The sequence below is a fragment of the Pieris brassicae genome, chromosome 8 (assembly GCF_905147105.1).
Source record: "Pieris brassicae chromosome 8, ilPieBrab1.1, whole genome shotgun sequence".
NCBI lineage: Eukaryota > Metazoa > Arthropoda > Insecta > Lepidoptera > Pieridae > Pieris > Pieris brassicae.
In genome coordinates this window covers 4,152,607-4,170,918 of record NC_059672.1, presented here as the reverse complement: position 1 = coordinate 4,170,918, position 18,312 = coordinate 4,152,607, and the positions used below count along the sequence as shown (strand labels likewise).

The 18,312-nt window shown below is 33.1% G+C and overlaps 2 protein-coding genes across 6 annotated transcripts in view; one reads left to right on the top strand and one right to left on the bottom strand.

Moving 5' to 3' along the window:
* Positions 1-18,312, bottom strand: part of LOC123713825 (cytochrome b5 reductase 4) — a 47,490-nt gene that overhangs the window by 21,368 nt on the left and 7,810 nt on the right. For 3 of the 5 annotated variants that reach the window (XM_045667703.1, XM_045667701.1, XM_045667700.1), the window contains exon 2: positions 7,288-7,606. In XM_045667703.1, the coding sequence (XP_045523659.1) occupies positions 7,288-7,600 (313 nt within the window). In that variant the 5' untranslated portion in view covers positions 7,601-7,606. Of the gene's footprint in view, positions 1-4,547; positions 4,700-5,248; positions 5,523-7,287; positions 7,607-18,312 lie in introns of those variants that run through there. The other 2 variants (XM_045667704.1, XM_045667705.1) reach the window with 2 other exon arrangements.
* On the top strand, positions 10,459-17,293 carry LOC123713827 (fatty-acid amide hydrolase 2-A-like). The gene is made up of 6 exons (XM_045667707.1): positions 10,459-10,695; positions 11,328-11,547; positions 12,902-13,034; positions 15,219-15,343; positions 15,674-15,808; positions 16,325-17,293. The coding sequence occupies exons 1-6, from the start codon at positions 10,507-10,509 to the stop codon at positions 17,095-17,097; spliced, it is 1,575 nt and encodes a 524-aa protein (XP_045523663.1). The 5' UTR covers positions 10,459-10,506; the 3' UTR covers positions 17,098-17,293.

The window sequence follows — 18,312 nt, the reverse complement described above, 5'->3', positions numbered from 1 at the left end:
ACACTCACCTCAATCAATTAATAGTAAATTATCTTAGCATTATTCTATTTTTAGACATGGTGTAATCCGTAAATAAGCTGTGGCTTATCAATTATCTGTTAAATAAATAAAATGATATTAACAATGATCAATATAGGCAGATAGGTTATCTATTAAACCATGAACTAATTATGTAAAAAAGTTAAATTAATGAAGACGCGACTGACATTGGTCAGCGACTAACTGTTTGTATTGGGTTGTGTTTTAAAATATCTTTATTTGTTACTAGACCAGATAATTTGATTTGGAAATTTTCGAAATTCTTTTTAAGAGTTGGGGCGGAAACATACAAGGCTTTATCTCGATCAGAAAAGTTGAACAAATCATTACCTATCAATAACGAATTTAGCAGTATTTACTTTTAACTTTAACTATAAACGTTTTTTTTATGTATTTACCCAATATTACATTTATTTTAACTATACTGAAAAAGTTTGAGTTTCATTTTAACCTCGGTTCAAGACCTTTATTATTCTACGTATTGGCAAAAGTTCTAAAAAGTTTATATTATTCACGTTTATATTTAAAGATAAATAGCATACCATAGCATTATATCGCTACACCTTACATAATAGCTCGAATCATGAGCACCGCAACAGCTCCAGGTCTCTGTACGTCTTCGTCAAACCCTTGGCATATTCTGACACGAATATCCAGTCATTAAATCCGAAAGTGGAAGTGTTTGGACCATACGCTTCGGAAGGATCAATGAGACATTGCCAAGCAAGCTATCGACTGGAATCCTCAAAACAAAAGAAAAACAGACCTGGCAACGAGGCATCATCGTCATCATTGCAGATGCGAAAAAAGCTGACAGAAGCCACCACTATTTGGAACCAGTTGCTCACTAAAGTATTACCGAACCAATTCGAGTTAGGGTCCTTGAAGGACCATACCAATTCGTAAAAGACTGGCAATGCACTAGAGAGGCTTTTGGCAATGTCAGTGTCCTAGTTTGCCTCCTAGTATATAAAAACAAACATGGAGTGAAGTTAAAAGAGTTGCCCTACACCGATTAGACTGGTTTCCTATTGCTCTGCTCCACTTTACAAAACCTGTTCCCTTTTAAATCTATACGTTTTGATCAGGTGAAATATCCTTTGAAACTGACTGTATACTAGATCTGCTCACGAGTAAAAATAAAAAAGTTGGTAGTCAGGCGGAAAGTCTGACATAACTATAAAGTCGGTCAGGCGTAGAACGTCCTCCAACGTGCTCATATAGAATCATATACCTTGATCCTATTTCATATGTGCATATATTATGTAATGAAATCAAAGTGAATTTATGCATGCTCTGCTATATAGAGAGAATCGTAATTATAAAATCGGCGTTATTTGGCGTATGAACTAGAAATTCTTCACAATTTTAATTTTGGAATCATTGAAATAGCCAAACTAATTTTTCGGCTGTGTTTATCTTGGAAATAAATACAGCCTTTTTATACTATATACATATTTATAGCGATATTTATGAACGCATTTTTTAAATCATCCAGTACTTTTTAATTTTTCATTACAAACATTTGTTCTTTATATTACAGACATTATACTTTATAAGCAAACATAGGATATTTTTATTTTTAAGAAAATATTTTTTTTTATAGAACAGAGCCCCTTGTCACCTGATGATAAGCGACAAGCCCATGCAGTCCAAATTACAGAGGGCTCGCGGGTGCGTTGCCGGCCTTTTAAGAATAGGTACGCTCTTTTCTTGAAATACCCTAAGTCCGTTTTCTACATATTATTTTGAGTTCAAAATCAAAATAATGTGAGTCAATTTATGTAATCATTATACAATTATATTTATCAAATAAACCCATATAAAATAACCCGTAACCGTAACAGATCGTTAGAAGAAATAATTTACTTTTATTAACTTATTATAAGAAGTTTTTATATGCTACATAATGGCAATGATTTCCCGAATAATCTAGAATAGCTTAATCTTGCGAATAATTGTTCAGTCCACTCTTATGTCTATGGTTATAAATATAATAATGCTTATACTACATCTTTTACAATACCTATCAAAAGTAAATATAATAAGCGTTATTAATTTAAAATTGACAATAAGCTGACAAGAGGATACACATATTATTTTTCATAAAGTAATTTGTATTTAAATATGGAGTAACATTAATATAAACAATAAATTAAACTTAGATAAAAAGGTTCATTAGTTGCTTATTCAGAATTTATACATTACTGTTTATTACATTAATTTATGCATCGTACGGCTTATGTACGGTTTCCGCTAAATATGTTACCCTATCCGCAATTTATAACCATCCAAGCCTTAATGCTCTTGGGGTTGCCCTATACATCATAAAACACATCACGACTTTTACAAGCAAATAATAAAGCTCACCCAAAAATTAGATTCCGCAAACGTTTGCTAAGCAGTCTCTTGGTAATTTTTGAACAATATTTGTACAAGAACTGTGTAATATTACCACAGATAAGGACCTAAAATCTTGCAGTTAGTTTACTTAATTTTTAAAAATAGAATGTCTCTTTCGAGCGTAGATATAAGTCGAAGAACTGAAGCATTTGGCGCCAAATTTGATTTTTGAAATTAGAACCTATAATTGTTTATTGTCTCTTATTAGAGGCTTCGCGCCAATGATAATTGTTGATACAAAATTAGAACTTAGAAATTATCAGATTAATAGAAATAATAAATAAATGTATTTATTTATATGCTACATAATGGTACGCTACGTAAATGGTATGCTACCCTTCATTTAAGTTTTTACTGTGGAAATTTTCAAATATTTATTGTAAAAACCCTGTAACAATAACTTAAACACCTACAGAATATTGGAGATAATTAATGTGTCCGATATAGTGTCACCAATATAACGTGTAATTAAGTTTGGTTCGGAGGGCAGGAGTAATCCCTCCAAAGTTATTTTCCATTAACGCCCTGACAGTATAATTGATTTAATCTAAAACTTTGTTCAGGGTGAAACCCAACAAACGCCCGATATACCTATTTTATGAATAATTTTTAACCCAGGTAAAATGCCAATAAGGTCGAAATACTATAGCCTGGGGCGAATTGTCCGATAACACAGTGTGTCGCTCTGCAGTTTTTGGAACTAATATACAGATTAAATAAATATTATTCACGCAAGATGTGCTTCATATGGAAATTTATGTTACAATAATTGCTTTTATATTATATGTTAACAGTGTAAGACAACATTACATCAACATGATTTATTGTTATCATTGAGATCAATGACCCTCGTTTTATTTAGCAATATTGTATTGAAATTACAAAAATAAATAAATATGAATTAGATATAAGATACAAACAAATGTATTGACTAATAGGAAGGCAAACGCCACTGTCAATACATAACAAATTGCTTCTTTATAAATAAGTGTTAATGCCTTTAAGGATTCAGCATCAGATTTGGGCCTGTACAGCTAAGAGTTATGTAGAAATAATACAACGGTTACAAAGGCTCTCTGTGACGTTGTCAATGCACTATGGTATATTAATAAAGAAAGTATCGACCAGGATCTTAATGTGGATACAATCCTAAATATGGAACGGTTTGCCTAAGCTCACTTAAACTTAAACGTGAATGCTGAGGCAATCCAACTTCTTGACACAACAGTGTAAAACCAGTGTAGTGAAATAAGTACCCAGGACACACGAACATAGTGTCAAAACATTATAGAACACTAAGACTGTTAATTAATATTCACTAGTATTGTAAAAAAATAGCCACAATTATTGTATTGGCTAGATTGTAATTCATGTAGCACTCTCTTTTGTGAACTTTATTGTAGGATTTTTTTAAATATGATAAATTTAACCGAACCATAGATTTAGATATAGAACAAATAATATAACGTCATCAATCATGAAAAATATACAAAATTGGCGGGAACGGTTTTTTAGTTATAAATATACGGTTTAATACTATATTTTCCTTACAGTAATGTAAGTAAAGTTAATTATTACCGAATTATTATTTAATAATAAACAGGAAGCGCTATTTAAAGCAATTATTAAGATGGAGGACAGATATTTTTTATGCTTATTATTATGCTTAGGTTATCATTGACCTTGAATTAATTTGTCTATTAATGAGAACCGCATAATAAACTTTCATAATCTATAGAATAACTACTGAACGATACAATGTAGTGATAAAACGGTATTGACGCTTTGGTTTATGCTATTTAAACATTAATCTAAAGCCTCTAACAATTAGACCAAGTGAGGGCACTACGTGACTCAATTTAGTTTCCATATATAGGTTCAGGAAATTGGAAATCCTATACACTATATTATTTAAACGCAGCACTAGTGGAGCTGTTTACTTCGGGTTCCTAAACTTTGTTACGTTCCGAGTCCTGAATATAAACTAGAATTCTAACATAAACTCGATTTTACCGGTTGAGATTTACTTTTGTTTCGTTCTCTAAAATCAATCTATGGCATAATCTTTTGTTTATATGTATAAAATTTTAAATATGGAACAATACCTGATCGTCCAGACACGTCACTTTTTTCACGAGTAATACAACAAAACATCACAACTTTACTGAGCTACAATGGTAAAAGAATGAATAATAAACGTTTGACATTGCCAAGTAAAGGTAGGATATGACGTCAGAGTATAGGTCTCATCACTTATGCTCCTTATGAATCAATACATTCTGCAATACACAAAATATAGATTGTACAGGCTACGTTATTCTTTTTTTTTATTTTCGAATTTACTTACCGTAAATATTTGAATTTTAAAAAATATTTTTTTTTTTAAATATGGCAATAGCTTTTTAGAAAATGTTTTTAATACAAACAAGCAGTTGTTACAAAAAAGTTATTAAGTAACTCTAAATAGTATAGATAATAATATAATCATTTTAAATAGACAAAGAAGAGTCATAAAATAAGCAATAAGTCTACAAAGTGCTTGATAACTTAAAAGTTACGCAGTCAGTTCTCGTAAGCAAAGTTCCTTTAAATACTACATTTAGCGATAATTAATTCTGACAAATGTTAGTTCAGCGCTTACATTTCGGAGTTTGAAACATTTACATCTAGAAATGTTAACGGAGAGCTCTGTTAGCTGAAAACATTAAAATGAAAATATATTATCTGACTGAAATTTTCAGTCTCAATTCACTGAGCGTAAATAAAAATGTTTGTAAACATTTCGGGAAAATTAATTTGATTTTACCTGCAGCGGAGTCAGGAGGTCGATGCCTTTGACTGCCGTTCCACCAACAACCACAGCAAGGCATTGTATACAACAAACCATTACTCAATCCTGTGAGTACATGGAATGTACTTAAATTTTCGAATTTCGAACGTGAACAGTGAATTTAAATTTCGAATATCCAAATTTTCCGATTACAAGTTACATAACTACGGTAATACACCAATCACTTGGGGTTAAACATATTTACGTATTTTTAAAAGTGTAAATAACCGCCATTGTGAAGCGACTGCCAGGGACCGCTGCCTGCGCTCGACTGCGGGATATTTGCTATAACTGTAGCATTTTCCATTTCCAGCCACTTAGTTATTTATGAGGAAAACTGAACTTGTCCAATTTATTTATCAGATTAGCGCATTTAAATCTGCTATTATAACTTCTATGGCGCTAAAAGTAATCTAAATATCGTATAAAAAACTTCAAATCTTTAAAATATATTGACCGACTGTAGTATAATTTAATCAAATGAATTTTATTACAACAACTAAATTATGCCAATATATAAGGAAAATAAATATTTAAAAAAAAACATTGCATAGCAATTGGATCTTTTGCTTATAACCGATCACTCTGTATACAAATATTTCTTTGTATTCCAGAACGCTAAAGCAATACGTATATAACCACTTATTAATAATTATCGTGCACGTTTAATAATTCTTATGAAATATATCTGTATATAAAACTGGTAACTATACTATACGATAGTTTTAATGTTAATAAACAATATACATTGCGGTTGTATAATGGCCATGGTACGATAGCTGCAGGTTGTGAACAGTTATGAAATCAAAATCTAGTTTCAATATGTTCATAACGATGACCTGTCTATAACCACTAACTGTGGTTTTTTAAACCACTGTTTATTATGATAGTGCATAAAACGTTTTATGATGGAAATATATATATTTATATATTATATACAGATAATGTACGGAACTAGGTCATCGAGATGCTTTAAATGATAGAGGATTGTTTTACTTTACCTCGTGTACAACAATAAAATATAAGCGAAATAATGAAATGTTAATTGCTATGTAACAAATGAATGCAATGTAACAGTTGGAGAGAGTGTCTACGTCTAGCTATACTCTCGGGGCGTAACTTTGACGATTTAGGAATTCGCTACGCTTTTAAAACTAAGAATAAGACTATTTATTTTTAATTATTATTATTGCTATGTGAGCAGTGTTGGGCTAGTGTTTTCAGCGTACGACTCTCATTAGGTTCGATCTTATGTTTATATTTCTTTTCTGACTTCTACTTTTAGAGATGTACCTGTTTGTTTCCCAAATGAATAAATAAATAAATAGATCCCCGGTTGTGCACCTGTCTTTAGATCTATGTGCGTATTCAACCTTCGCTCATATGGTGAAGGAAAACATCGTGAGGTTTCCTGATGAGGCATAATTTAGACCCAAAAAAGTCGACGGCCTGTGTCAGGCATAAGGCTCATTACAGGTCTCTTAAGAAAAATAAATGATCACGAAACAGAATCCTGAGGTCCAGACCTAGAAGCGTAGTTGCAGCGATAATAATGTAGGTCAAAAATATTAAACAATACTCAAAACTAGACTTGTGATATAATTTCTAAGATTGATTGTAATTTTATGCTAAAACTTTATAAGGGATTTAATATTGATTTAACTGAAATAATGTTAGATAGTAAACCTATTATATGTAACCTTATAACACGAAGGTCCCGGGTTCGATTCCAGGGAAATAACAATCGGATTACTATGCACTGAAGCATCATCCTTGCCTTAGTGAAATAAAGATAACGCTTGCCTTATTGGGATTTGGAACATTGAATTTCAATTTTATAAAAATATTCAATGACAGAAAGTGGTTACTTTTTAAAATATCATATCTTAATTTAAAATACCTATTCCAATTACAAATCTAAAAATACACACAAATAATTTATGAATAATTACTATATAATTATAGAATGTTTTTTTTCACCAAGACATCAAACTCAGTACTGGTTAAATACATACCGGTAGCCGATCCTGTATCTGTTTTATTCATGTCAACCTGCTTCAGTGTCAGCTCAGGCTTCTCAAAGGATTTATTGGATCGTGTCTGATGGATCTTCGCAAACGGAGTCGGTGAGTTTGGCAAAGACAATGGGCTGTTGACTAAAAGGGGTGAAGTGGGTGTCCCCAGGGCCGAAGGTAAAGACAGTTTCGATTCAGATATTATATTCGTTTGAGTTACTTCAGTTTCCGAATCGGTACAAAGAACTGTAGGCAGTGATATTTTCGTATTCTCCTTTAAATTGTCCTCGTCATCCTTTGATGATTCCGACATGTTTACCTGTAATCAAAGAAAATATTCGAGCATTAATACTAGATTAATCCTTTCTACAATCCGCTTAGGTTAAAAAGGCTACGTTCACTCCAGTGAGCTTCCTTCCTGCCCTTGATTGACCACATGACGGCCCAAGCCGAGGTCCGAGTCGCGCTGGAGACGCCCTTGTCGCGGTAAAAGCTACCGGCTGAGCTATCCGAAACTGCCCGAGTTAAGCCAAGGCCTTTCAGAAAAACGTGGAGGTTCCATTCAAGATAAAAAATAATCCTCTCAAACGTTACATGAACTTTGTATAAGGATGCTTCAGTCATGGCGCTGTAAGTCGGTAACGCGTCCTATTGCCCGAACCGATGATTTACATGAGATCAGGCGGAAAAAGATTGCATTCGTTAGCGCCTTAGATCATCCCATGCCTGATATCCTAAATGTCGTTCAAAGTTTGTTCTCAGTCTGAAATATTCTTAAACAGTTGTATAAGAATATAATAGCAAACAGATAATCTGTGAATCGCATTATTATAGTCAGTAAGGAAATGTTTGGGACCCCGAATTTTTACTTTTGACAGAACTAGAAGCCCATCTGTTATATATATTGTTTATAGAATTGTTAAGTGATACTGCCGCCATGGACACTCTCGATGTCAGAGGGCACGTGAGTGCGTTGTCAGCCTTTAAAAAATAAGTACGTTGTTTTCTTGAAGCATCTAAGTCAAATTTTTGGACACACCTTCACGTACATACTACACACCCTCACACAACATAGCCAAATATAAATTACTTAGTTAAATGTATTGAATAAGTTATTGTTTGATTTTGTATATAATTATTGTTAGCTATAGGATTACGAAATTAATATGTTTATTATGTTTATTATGTATATTTTCATTATTGTTTATAGTCAATATTAAAAATCGAAAAAAGATTAACTAAGAAACTATTTTCTTGATTTCGTGATAGACCTTAACAATAACTTTTCGATAATCCTTTGTAAAAACTAAATCACTATAAATAATATACTAATAATATACGTTCCTCTCTACACATCGTCGCATTTGATGGAATCACTGAGAAAAGCAGTGGGCGCATTCTTCCTTAGCAGTCTCTTCTATGGCATTTTCGGACGCTTTCACCTCATCTTCAGGGCTCGTAAAGCGAATATCTCGAATTATATCTTTAGTTCTTGCGAATAAATGAATCGCAGGGCGCCAGGTCAGGACTGTATGGCGGATGACTCATTATCTCGACACCTGCCGTAGTGTAGGTATATGTACTGTATATTCAACAGTGCGTTTTGAGGAGAAGCATTGTCGTGGTGAAGGAGAAACCTGCATCAAAGGCGCTGCAGTCAAATTTTTTCCAGGATCAGACAAAATCATCAGACAACAGACAAACAGCGATTGATATACCAGTCTGCAGTAACTGTCCTTCCATGTTCTAGCACAATTGTCGCGAAATGACCTTTTCGACCAAAGGATGAGGAAATCATCTTTCTTCCTTTCTTTACCTTAGTTGGCCGATCCTCGAAAGGAAACACCCACTGAGCTGATTGTCTTTTGGTTTCGGGTTTATAACAATATATCCAGCTTTCATCACCTGTGACGATATCAAATACAGCATTTGAGTCACCACCGTTGAACTTATCTAACATTTGGCGATACCAGTCCGTGCGAAGGTGTTTCTGGTCGTCGCTTAAACTATGGGAAATCCATCTAGTACAAAGCTGACGCCTAAATGTGCGTGTAATATTTTTTGAACTTGACTCATACCAAGGCGTGCCCGTATCTGCTGATAGGTCAATCTCTTATCTTCCTCTATCATGCGTCGCACAGCACTGATGTTATCTTCAGTAGTAGCTGTTAAAGGACGTCCCTCACGCGGTTCATCATTGGGATTGCTACGTCTACGCTTAAACTCTTTAAACCAATTATAAATACTGGCTCGAGATGGCTTCATAAGAAAGGCTAACGAAAGTCATAATAAATCACTGACCGAAAGTTTTCTCTCGTTAGGTTAATTGTCACGTGTAACAAAAGTTTTAGATTTCCCGCCAATTCACAAAAACAAATGACAAATGAATGCAATATACATCGGGTTACCAAAGGCTTCTAAAATTTAAATTCAAAAAAGTTTTCATTAGCAATGTTTCTAACTGGTCAGTTGTAAACATTTTCAGTGTTACCGACGTATTAAATGATCTGCAATTTCGAAATAGATTTTTTAATACGCCTATTTTATTTAGCAACCTTGGTAATGTGTGAAACAAAAATTCAATAATAAAGTCGGCAACGCCATTGCTAAGAGTTCCGCAGTACCAGCACAGACCAACTTTAACCAGCACAGACCAATTTTCTTGATTATGTATCTGCGTAATTCGCCAATGTTTTTAACAAACAATATCACAAATTATACAGATTTTGACATTTCCCATCTTACCAAAGATGGAGAAATATTTTGAGAGGCGGAAAAACTTAATTTAGCAGTAGTAACAATTTAGTATTATATTTAAAACATTAAGTTGTCGTTTGTTCAATGTTTAATTTTTGTTATCTATTAATCTACTTATGTCCTATATGTTATATGTACATATATTTTATTTATAATCTGTTTTGGCTTGGTGTATTGTCATTCGAAATGTTTTCTTTTATAATATGAATATGTGTAGCTCTAAGATTACTCATAAATAAATAAATAAAATACGACATTTGAGGCAATTACTAAATCGATTTAGTAATGTCTTGAGCGGATAAACGTTATTTAATCTGTAATAAAGATATTTTCTATTGTATCTGTATTATTTAAACACAACACTATACTAAGAACTCACAAAAATGATACTATTATCAGTTCGATACACAGTATCAGATAAGCAGCCGAGGAAGTGTTCAGTGTGGCTTAATTTAAATTACAATGGATGTTGATATACCAACTCCATTTTCAACGAAAACATTAAATGTCTTAAGAAAATGTTTAGTTGGTACTTTTACGCTCTTCGCCAGTTTGTTCGCCGTTTGCCGTAGAAAGAGGATACCTGTTATAAGTGAGGATATTTTGAAGTTTCCAGCGATTGAAGTTGCAAGGAAAATTCGTTATAGGGAGGTAAGTTGAGGAATCGCTGATAGCAATCAAATTGCTCACCGTAGTGTACATAATCTTACGTTTCTGGGATTTAGAATTTTGCTGTATTTTTTTCCGTTTTACACCAAACCAATGCATAATGATAAATATAGGTTGACAGTTTACGTTTTAACATTTCAAATAACGCTACATTTTTAAATATTTCCCGCCTTTCACAGATTATTAACAATTACCTATGACGTTTAATTGTATATAATCTCAGATTTTTTAAAGTTTTATTTATTAAAAGTAAAGGTTACACTTAAACGAGATGTCGCTTATATTAAATAATAGTGAATTCAGTGGCTCTAAATTCGATTCCGGTGAAACAATTATTTTGAATTGGTAGAAGAGATATTTTATATTAAATTAAAAAAAATATTTAATTAGGCAGCTCCTAGCAACAAACACTTTATTTTTTTATAGAACAGGGAGAAAACGGGCAGGAAGCTCACCTGATGTTAAATGATATGCCGCCCATGGACTCTTTCAATACCAGATGGTTCGCGAGAGCGTTACCGGCCTTAAGAATTGGTACGCGCCTTGAAGTACTAGGATCCTAGTATCTATTACTATATTTATACAAGTATAGATAACATTGATTTTAATTTTAGATCACAAGTGCGGAAGTGGTTCGCGCGTGTATTAAAAGAATCGAGGAGGTAAATCGAACCCTCAACTGTTTGGTGTGTGACCGTTTCGAGTTAGCCCTTCAAGAGGCATCAGACATCGATGCCCTCATACGAAGTGGGACTAAATCTACTGACCAGTTACATGCGGAGAAGCCGTTGCTTGGCGTCCCATTTACAACAAAAGACAGCATATGTGTTAAAGGTAGCAATATATTATATAAAACGGTAAAATCAATACGGTTTTCTATTAGTTGTTGGATACCAAACTAATAATAACTCTTTTTAAACGGATTGAAGCTATGTATAATAACTTATAATTATTTAAATTTAAATATATGTAAATTTAAAAATTTATGTACATTTAAAAAGTGTTTTCTTAATGTGTAAAAGCCATTAACAAAAGACAATACTAATCATAACTCGTTACATACCTTTATACATATAATTCTACTGTACGTGTGTGTGTCACTGAACCCCTCTTAAACGGCTGGACCGATTTGAATGAATATTTTGTATGCGTTGTGGTGGCGCCCTGGATGGTTAAGATTCAGAAACCAGCCCGACAGTTGGTGCTGAACTCGGTACTTTCGTACTTTGTTTAATAATAATAATAATAATCGCTTGAAATATCAAACAGGACAACGTCTGTCAGGTCCGCTAGTTGTGTGTATTAGTTTTAAAACTAGCTCGGTCCGTCTTAGCATGAACAATACATAAAAGGTTAATGTAATAATACTAATAATTCATTTTTGTATTAACGATTGACCGCAACTTAGATACGTGCTAAAGGATGACGTAGCAACATGAATACGAAAGGGAATACGTGGTTTGCCCATGCAGAAGGCATAAATGGGTAACAAGTAGGATATACCGAAGTGTTGGGCATAACAGCATGAAACCCCGGACCAAGACCAAGAGTACCCATAACCGTGAATGTCATGAAAGTGAATGAAGCGAGAGAGATATGTCAGGCTCACAGCAAGTGGAGGTCCGTGATCAATGCCTACTCCTTAGAGAAAAGGCGTGAATATATAAGTAAATAGTTCACCGCATCGTAAACGAATAAAAAACTAAATAAATTATGAACATACGTCGTGAATTTTATCAGTCTATAAAAATGGTTTGGGCAATTGTTCGATACCGGTGTTTTTATATAGGATAACTTACCTACTTAATTTATTTGGTTGGTTGTCTTGGTTAATGTGACAGTTCTCGTTCGTTCTACGCCCTTGATTTAAATTTAGAAGCATTATTTTATACTGACACCTATAATTGTATATTATTACCTACCTACATGAATAAATGATATTTTGATTTGACTATAAAGTCAAAATACTGGTCGTCATTTTATCTGCAGATAAGAAATATCGATTCCTGGCTACTAGCAATTACGAGTTATATCTCAGTCATAGAAACCCGGTCACCGTAAAAATTCCTTAGGTTAGAAGCCCTGAAAACCCGCATCGTTTCTTAAAATTAATTTTCTTCAAAATTATTATCCTATTTTGTGAGGCCATAACATTTTTCCGTTCTTAGTTCTAACGTTTAATTTCCAGGACTACCCGCAACATGTGGAATATATTCTAAAAGAAATAACATAGCAACTGAAGATGCGGAGGTCATTAGATTACTACGTGAAAAAGGCGCGGTCATCATCGGTCTCACTAATGTACCGGAATTATGTATGTGGTAAGATTTGGTAATTCACTTATTTACTTAAGTTTCACACCCCTCTGGGGCCGGACTGCTTAGGAAATTACGTTCTTTTGCTTTTGACAACACTGTTTTACCAATCCAGCAAGCTTAATAATATTTATGTCATACTTAATATTTTATGTGAATAACGTAATGACGTAAAAGAATTATATTAGTTCATAAAGTAAGAAAATGTTTGGATAATAAACATATTCTTAAGTTGTTTTTTATCTTGACGAATAAAGCATTATAATAGTAAAAATTACAATCTAAAATCATAAAACAATAGAATATTATCACTGAACATGTGTTACGATAAAAAAGAAAATGGCGGTTTGCGTCGATTGTCCATTGCGTTAGGGCTTTGCGAATTTGTGTCCCACAAGATTGATAACTGGATATATTATTTTTAAAGCTATAATCGATTTATAAGATGTATGTAGTAACAAAAAAGAAGAAGATTTCGTCAAATAGATAATACTTTTTAGTCAGTTACAGAAAGAATGTATGATGATGATATATGCAATGATATCAATAATAACAGGATGGTCGAAAGTTAGAAAGTCAAAATTTTAATTACTATGGATTATCCAAGGAAGTAACATTAAAAAAATCCTACTACGAATTGAGTCTCTCACAACAGGATTTTTAATACCATTACAGATTATATTTTAGTGATTTTTTAGTTACGTGCTTTAAAAATAACATTAAACATTCATAATTGTAGCAACCGGCCAAAACGTTAAAAGGTTCTGTCGTGTGTGTGTGTGTGTGTTAATTATCATGTTTTAAATAAATGAATATATTATATTTCGAGAGAGATCAACAGTGCAGTCTTAGTATTAGGATGAGACAGATGAATATTTCAGTTTTACACGTTTTGTGTCACGTGATTGACGTATAAAAATATTAAAATAAATTAATAATTAAGTTACTTTACTTCGTAACGCTTGTTTTTGAGACTACCAAATATTATATGGTAAAACATTAGAAAAGGTAATTATAAAACAAATCGTGTTTAACTTTTAAAATCATGCTAATTGAATCATGAAATTACGTAACATGTATTATCTCTTTGGTAATTAAATAAAAACTATGTCAATAGCGAAATCTCTATTATACAATTAAAAATCATTGAGAAATTAATAAAATTACTTGATATCTGCTTTATTGAGGAAAACATGTCGCCTAAATAAATAACAAGAACCTAATCCATGCACTCATCATTTTTACAGTAGATTAAAATAGCACATCAGCTGAACTTTTCTTCTTATACACAGACACTGTTAATAGTCCTATTGATCAATTGACGGTCCATAGTAATGGAAACCGCTGTATTCCAGCTAAAACTGGATGCACCGATGAACGTTTAATGATATTACAATGTACGTCTGGTCAATAGGTACGAGTGTGTGCGCGCTGTGTCCATTTTTAAAAAATAACCTGTTGTATGTAATAAGTTTATGTCGCTAAACGCAAATGTTAAGTTTATAGTATATTTGTCTGAAAAATTGTCAAATCTTTTTTAATACCCGAGAATAATATTCCAATCAAGTCACGGCTCACGTCTAGCACGCTCTACTTTCTTTAATACTTTAGAAAAGTATACAGCCTGTATAAAAAAACCTGTACATCGGAGCTACAACCTTTTCAGGTCTGGGCCTCAGATTTCTATTTTTGTTTCATGATCATTTGTTAATCTAATAGGCAAGTGGGTGATCAGTCTTCTGTGCCTGACATACACCGTTGACTTTTTGAGTTTAAGGGAATCCAGTTTCCTCACGATGTTTTCCTTCACCGTTCGAGCGAATGTTAAAGAAAGTCCATTGACCTCAGGATTGAGAGTCGCATGCTGAAGTCAACACTGTTTTTATACATTATACAGGGTGTGGCTAAATGGATAGATTACATGGTACCTGTAGGTAGAGAACATTGTGGTGGTTCAGAAAATATATTTTGTTTAAAGTCACTTGGTTTTTTAGATATTTCACATTTTCGAAAAGTCAAAATCCACCCTTTCTCCATCTATTACGTTTCAAAACCCCGAATTAAGGACTTTTTCAATATCCCTTTTGCTTAATATACCTGGATGGATGCACTATCGACTGTATACTATAATTTCGGAGCGCATGAATATATATCCTCTATTAATATTAAATGCATAACAACATATTCCAGGTGGGAGACATATAACACCATATATGGTAGAACTAACAACCCATACGATACTGCAAGGATGGTGGGAGGCTCGTCAGGCGGTGAAGGGGCTTTGCAGGCCGCCGGTGGAAGTATGTTTGGCATTGGTATGTTTTGGTTCTGGACACTAAAAATTATTGAGAGAATTAATAATGTTCTTGATAGACAAATTATTGCTTAGCGATGTTTTCGTGAATAATTTTCTAGATTATTTTCGTTTCGTTCCAAAGACGGTCACGAATTAAAATTCCATTTTACATATTTGCTTATGGCAGGTCCGTTGACGTGTCGTCATAGATATAGCTTTAAGTGCTAATGACAGTAGTGCAGACAGATTTAAGACAGCAATTTAGATTGGAACTAGAATGAACTTTATTTTCTAAATGGTCGTTGATTTTGGCAACAATTATTACAAAAATTAAATACGATAATTCCAGGCTCTGATATAGGAGGTTCAATTCGTATGCCAGGCTATTTTAATGGCGTTTTTGGACATAAGGCTACCAGGAAGACAGTCTCTAACGAAGGGAACTTCCCTCCCGTGACTCAAGAAGCAGAAGACGCATGTTTAGGTTCGTATTACATAACAGTTTTAATTTTTAACCGACTTCTAAAACCCCTACAATTTTAATTTTTAATAAAAACATTAGTTTTAATTTGGGAGAAATGTATTCGTAAAGCTCATCTTTCTGTTTTTTAAGCCAGTTAAAGAGATGGGCCTTGTAACTAAAGTTACTGTTATTACGTATCTAAAGCTTATCAACGCTTTCATACAAAATTATGAGTGTCCCTATGATTGTAATATATATGTCGCAGCCAACTAGCTTAATCAGCCGTTCAATTAACAGCCTAACCGTTTAACTAGCGGCCTGAAAGATATTCAGGCGTAGCGTTTGTTACAACATTTGATAAACTTGCGACATATATATATGAATATTAAAGCCAATAGTTCGAAATTAATTTAACTTGCAACTGGGTAAAGAATTGAGTTTTCTTCATTCTTGCAATAGGATGCTAAGTCCTTTAAATGATAATTTGTATGTTCACAAAATTAATAAAACTTTAAAAATGTATAATTAACTTTTCAGCAATGGGTCCGCTAACAAGATTCGCTGTTGATTTAAAACCAATCCTTAAAATCTTATGTAAAAACCCCAATGATTTGAAATTAGATACTCCAGTTGACATTGGCAAGCTAAATGTCTATTATCAGGTTAATATCAATGCACCACTCACAGACGCAGTCGATTTTGAAATCGAAGCGGCATTGATGAAAGTCGTCGATTATTTTAAATTAAAATACAATACAAATGCCGAGAAGAGGGATATAAAACTCTTGAAGCAATCAACAAACATTTGGTTTGCTAGTATTGCGACGGACACTTCGCCGGTATCACAAATTTTGGAAAATCCAACTAAGTGTAAAGCTTTTGGGGAACTTATGAAAAATATTTTTGGATGTTCCAAGAACACCTTAGTACCGCTTCTCTTAGGTCTTTTCAAAGAGATCGATCTGAACGGCGTAGAATACAGAACATTTAAGGAACTTGGTGAAAGATTGGAGAGTCTATTCAAGAATTTGCTCGGAGATGATGGAATATTCTTGTTTCCTACACATCCAACGGCCGCTCTGTATCACAACGAATCTTTGCTTAGGGCGTTTAATTTCACTTACACGTCTGTAATAAATAGCCTTGGTTTTCCTTCTACTACTGTGCCGTTGGGTTTGAACCGGAAAGGACTGCCAATTGGCATACAAGTTGTAGCCAATCATTATAACGATAGATTATGTCTTGCTGTTGCTGAAGATTTAGAGAAGGCATTCGGTGGTTGGATTGAACCTCAGAGAAAGATGCCATAGAAGTTTGTGAGTTTATATGTTTTTGTAATATTTTATGATTAAAAACAATTAAATGAATGGAACGTGTGTTTGTGGCATCATTTCTATATTATATTAATAAGAACCGCTGTTTGAAACCTTATTTTAAAAAGGCAAGATACTAATTTACTTTTAGATTCAAGGCATTCTTATTTTGGTTGCATAATATATGAATAATTAAATCTGAGATCCTGAAAATATTCCTATTGTGAAAAATAATTTAAATATAAATTTTTGTTATGTAGATATCATAAAGGAAAATACAGTTTATATGTTAAAAGAAAGAGACTGGCGGCCCACAACACAGGGAATCCTAGTGTGGGGGCCAGTGCACATTACTTTACCTAAATATCCTGTATATTGTGTATAATAAACTTTCTAATAAACTTTCTTTAAATAATTAGGGGGGGGGGGGGGGGTAACCCTTAAAATTATAAAGTGCAAGAATAACAATTTAAAACATTAACACCTATAAAAACTGACTGTATAAAAAATACCAGTTTAACAAACGCTGTCTGGTAAAATATCACAGCTTAAAACCAATTTGACAAAAAGAAACAAATAAATACTTAAAATCACTACACGTACGTACACTATTTTAATATATGTGAGGCGTTCGGATCCATAGGGGCAATTTCCCCTCCTCGCGAAACTTAATCCAATTAGTATACTATAGCTTTTACATTTACAGATTCTGTATAAAACCGGTGAGTCATTAGTAGCTACATTATAGAAACACAAAATACGGTCTGCCTAAAATCTTAAACTTCGACTGTATGAGTATGACCTCCTGTTTTTGTTTTCTTATTTTCTTAAATTCTGGATCCACCCTTGAGTGTGCCAGATAAGATTAAATATTCTTCTGTGAAAGAGGAAAGATGTCTAACAAATTCATCATCAAAACGAGACAGTTTAATATGTATTGACATAAAGCCGTTATTGACATTTTCGTCTAATAACTTTAAAAATTTCACATGAAAAAATATTATTGGCCTTTGAGCTTTTGTTGAGTAATTTTACTATTACATATAGATAAAACCATTCTAACTGATAAGATAATCTTCACCCCGACGGCTTTTATCGATTTTATATATAAATTAGCATTTATGAAAAATTATTGCAAACTGAAGTTCAAGTGAACATAAGGCTATTTCTATGATAAATATAACCTTGTTGCCAATATAATGACAGCAATAA